This window comes from Bison bison, unplaced genomic scaffold (genome assembly GCF_000754665.1).
Source record: "Bison bison bison isolate TAMUID 2011002044 unplaced genomic scaffold, Bison_UMD1.0 scf7180017864289, whole genome shotgun sequence".
NCBI lineage: Eukaryota > Metazoa > Chordata > Mammalia > Artiodactyla > Bovidae > Bison > Bison bison.
In genome coordinates, this window is record NW_011494861.1 from 9,738,793 (window position 1) to 9,742,419 (window position 3,627).

At 65.8% G+C, this 3,627-nt stretch overlaps 1 protein-coding gene across 1 annotated transcript in view; it reads left to right on the forward strand.

The window, feature by feature from the left end:
- Positions 1 to 3,627, forward strand: part of MEGF6 (multiple EGF-like-domains 6) — a 105,876-nt gene that overhangs the window by 98,654 nt on the left and 3,595 nt on the right. The window contains exons 37-42 of the mRNA XM_010850209.1: positions 48 to 176; positions 1,251 to 1,379; positions 1,620 to 1,748; positions 1,976 to 2,104; positions 2,195 to 2,323; positions 2,934 to 3,062. Of these exons, the coding sequence (XP_010848511.1) occupies positions 48 to 176; positions 1,251 to 1,379; positions 1,620 to 1,748; positions 1,976 to 2,104; positions 2,195 to 2,323; positions 2,934 to 3,062 (774 nt within the window). The remainder of the gene's footprint in view (positions 1 to 47; positions 177 to 1,250; positions 1,380 to 1,619; positions 1,749 to 1,975; positions 2,105 to 2,194; positions 2,324 to 2,933; positions 3,063 to 3,627) is intronic.

Below are 3,627 nucleotides of genomic sequence, written 5' to 3' on the forward strand. Positions count from 1 at the left end.
AGGGAGATCGAGCCAGGAGTGGCCACCCTCGCCTTTCCTCCCGGCAGCCTGTCCACACGGCCGCTTTGGCCCTGGCTGCGCCTACGTGTGCGGGTGTGGGCAGGGGGCGGCCTGTGACCCCGTGACCGGCAGCTGCTCCTGTCCGCCTGGGGGGACCGGCGTCCACTGCGAGCACGGTGAGAACCCACTTGCCTGCTGCCTCAGGCACTTTGCATTCATCACTACATTAGCCGTGGGGGGCGTTGGTGATAGAAGATAGAAGTGAAGGTGGTGATAGAGTGATAAATACGAGTCACGGGAGAGCGGGGTCCCTTCTGTTAATCCCTGAGGTGCCCTGAGGATATAAGTGAGGGCTTACTCATGTTGACCGCAATGCCCACTCGGATCATCCGATAGCACCCCATATCTTGCCTTGACCCGTGACCCCAGGACTCAGGCCATCAGTTGACGTCTCCAGTTCCCTGTGGCCAGTGGGGGATGAATAACTTCTTTCCCAGAGCCAGCCCCCACCGCCCAGCAGGAGGGGTCAGGCGACTGCTCCGTCTTGAGGATGGAGCCAGCCTCTTGGCTGATGTCCTCCTGGAACGGGGTCCTGCTGGCCCTTCCTCCTGGGCCCAGCAGCTGGGAACCCACAGAGATGGAGGCCCGGAGCACAGGTGATGGTGGGGCAATCGGAGTGGCCCCTGGGACCGTCGTGGGGTTTGTGCTCATGATGGTAAGCAGGTCCTCAGGCCTTGCCCACACTGCTTGGTCTGACCCCACACCCTGGTAGGTCTGAGCCCTCTGCACCCTCTGGTCCTCTTCAGGGGGCCGGTCACACTCCCCCAGGTCCTGAGTCCTGACTCGAGCCAGGCCACTCCTCACCTCCAGGGGAGAACGGCAGCTAGGGGTCAGAGTCTGAAAGCACCACCTGGAGTGTGGGGCTGCCCAGCCTCCTCTGAACCTGGAGGGTGCCTCCTCCCCAGGAAGACTTCCCTGATCCCCTCCCGCCTGCTGGACAGGCACTCCCATCCTCTGGAGGGCCCTGGCCCCTTTCTTCCTGTGTAACTCTCAGCGCTGGCTCAGTTCTGGCCTCTGAGGAAGATGGATGAACTGGCAGGATGTGGTTGGTGCTGCTTCCTGGCACGTGTATGCCTTGGGGGCGGGGGGAGGAGGAAGTGTTTGTTGAATGACTGTCGGATCACGTGGGAGTGTCCTGGAGCGTGTCTGGCTCTGGACCAGAGCTCTGAGCACGCCCGCTTCACCCCTAGGCTGCCCCCAGAATCGGTTTGGTGTGAATTGTGAGCATGCGTGCTCCTGCAGGAATGGGGGCCTGTGTCACGCCACCAACGGCAGCTGTTCCTGTGGCCTGGGCTGGACTGGGCCACACTGCGAGCTGGGTGAGTCCGGGCCAGCCTGGGGGCGGCGGCGTGTGTGAGCTGGAGAGTCGCCGCCCGTAGCGGGTGAGGCCATGCCCGGTGTGGCAGGGGCTGGGTGGGGGAGGAGGGCCATAGCTTAGGGGCGATTGTGGGGAGGCACCCGGCTGCTGGAGGGCCGGGCGAGGCTCCCAGGGTCCCCTGGGTGAGGCTAGTGCCCCTGCTGTCCCGCGGCAGGAGGCTGACCCCCCGGCCCCTCCCCAGCCTGCCCCGCCGGGCGCTACGGTGCCGCCTGCAGCCTCGAGTGCTCCTGCCACAACCACGGGGCCTGTGAGCCCACGTCGGGGGCCTGCCGCTGCGGCCCTGGCTTCTACGGCCAGGCCTGCGAGCACTGTGAGTTGTAGGGTTGGGCCACCGCACCCCCGGGCGCGGACTCCTCTGCTTTCCGCGTCACTCCTTGTGGCGGCCCGATGCGATGAGGCCTGACCCAGCTTCGGGGCAGAGGGCCACAAGGCGCAGGCGCTGGGCCTGGGTGGGAGGAAGCGGGCGCCAGCCCCCAGCCCGTCCTTTGCTCTCTCTGGGCAAACTGAGTCACGGGCTCCGACCCGGGTCTCCCTCAGCCTGTCCCCCCGGCTTCCATGGGGCTGGCTGCCAGCAGACGTGCCAGTGTCAGCATGGCGCCCCCTGCGACCCTGTCAGCGGCCAGTGCCTCTGCCCTGCTGGCCTCCATGGCCAGTTCTGCGAGCGGGGTAAGTGTCTGCACCCCCACTCACTCCCACCCGGTCGGTCCCCCCGCCCTGGGCTCAGGACAGAGGATGCTGAGCCAGTGCCCCTTCCAGGGTGTGAGCCGGGCTCGTTCGGAGAGGGCTGCGGCCAGCAGTGTGACTGCGAGCTTGGGGTGCCCTGTGACCCCGTCACCGGCCACTGCCTGTGCCCCCCTGGGCGCACAGGGACCACCTGTGACCTGGGTGAGTCGGGGTACCGCTTGGTGGGGGCAGGGGTATGGGTCTCTGTTGGTGGAATCGACTGTGTTTCTGGAGCCCACCTGTGTCACGTCCTGGCCTGGGCACTGCGTCCTCCTGCCCGGTCCCTCTGCTGGCGCAGTGGCTCACAGGGGCCCAGCACCAGGGTTCCTGCTCGGGGTTGTCGATGCCCGTCCTGCTTTACGGCTTTCCCCTGAGTCCCTGAGGGGGCCTCTCCCTGGGGTGGGGGGCCTTGGTCCTGGGGATGGGCCCCTGGTGAGGTGGGAAGGAAACCTCCCAGATGGGCCAGCTGGCCTGCGAGGGCTCTGTGTCTGCTCCTCAGGGCTCTTGGCCATCTTGGCCCTAGGGAGCCTCCCTGACCGCCAGCTCCCCTTCGCTGGCCTGGGGGCTGGTGGGAACATGGGGAAGAGATTCTGGGCCAGTGCCCGGCGCCCAGCACTTTCCCACGTGAGGGCTCACACAGGACAAATCTAAGGCTTGAGGTCTTTGCTCTTGCATGCTCCCTGGGGGTATCCTGAGGCCTGCGGTCCCAGCCCCGGGTGGACCGGAGTGGCACTCAGGCCTGTCCCTCCCACCACCCCCACCCCACCCACAGGCTGCAGGAGGGGCTTCTTCGGGCCGGGCTGTGCCCTGCACTGCTCCTGTGGGGGTGGAGCCGACTGCGACCCTGTCAGCGGGCAGTGCCTCTGCATGGACGGCTACACAGGGCCCACGTGCCGGCAGGGTGAGTCGGGCTCGGGGCAGGGGGCGAGAGGGGGACAGGGTGCTCGTGGGGTCAGGCGAGTGGCACGAATGTCACCATCTGAGCGCGATGCCCATGGTGTCTGCCTGGCCTCTGCTGGACAAAGTGTGGACCTTCCAGCCCCTGGACCGTGGGTGGGACTCAGCATACAGCCAACCCAAGAGCAGCAGGCGTGGGCTCAAACTGCAGAGGGTGGAGACCCCTTGGGCAGGGCTGGGTGATCCAGTGTGGGTGGGCGCTGACACAGCCCCCCGCCACCCCTTCCTCACCCTGCATGTGTGAACCAGGGCATGACAGTGTACCTATCCGAGGGTGCGTGTGTGCAGTAGCACAGGTGTGTGCTCCAGTCTTCCCAGCTGGCACTAGGGGTAAAGAACCCATCTGCCAATGCAGGAGACATAAAAGAAGCGGGTTCAGTCCCTGGGTTGGGGAGATCCCCTGGAGGACGGCATGGCAACACACTCCAGTATTCCTGCCTGGAGAATCCCATGGACAGAGGATCCTGGCGAGCTGAAGTCCATGGGGTCGCGAAGAGTCAGACACGATT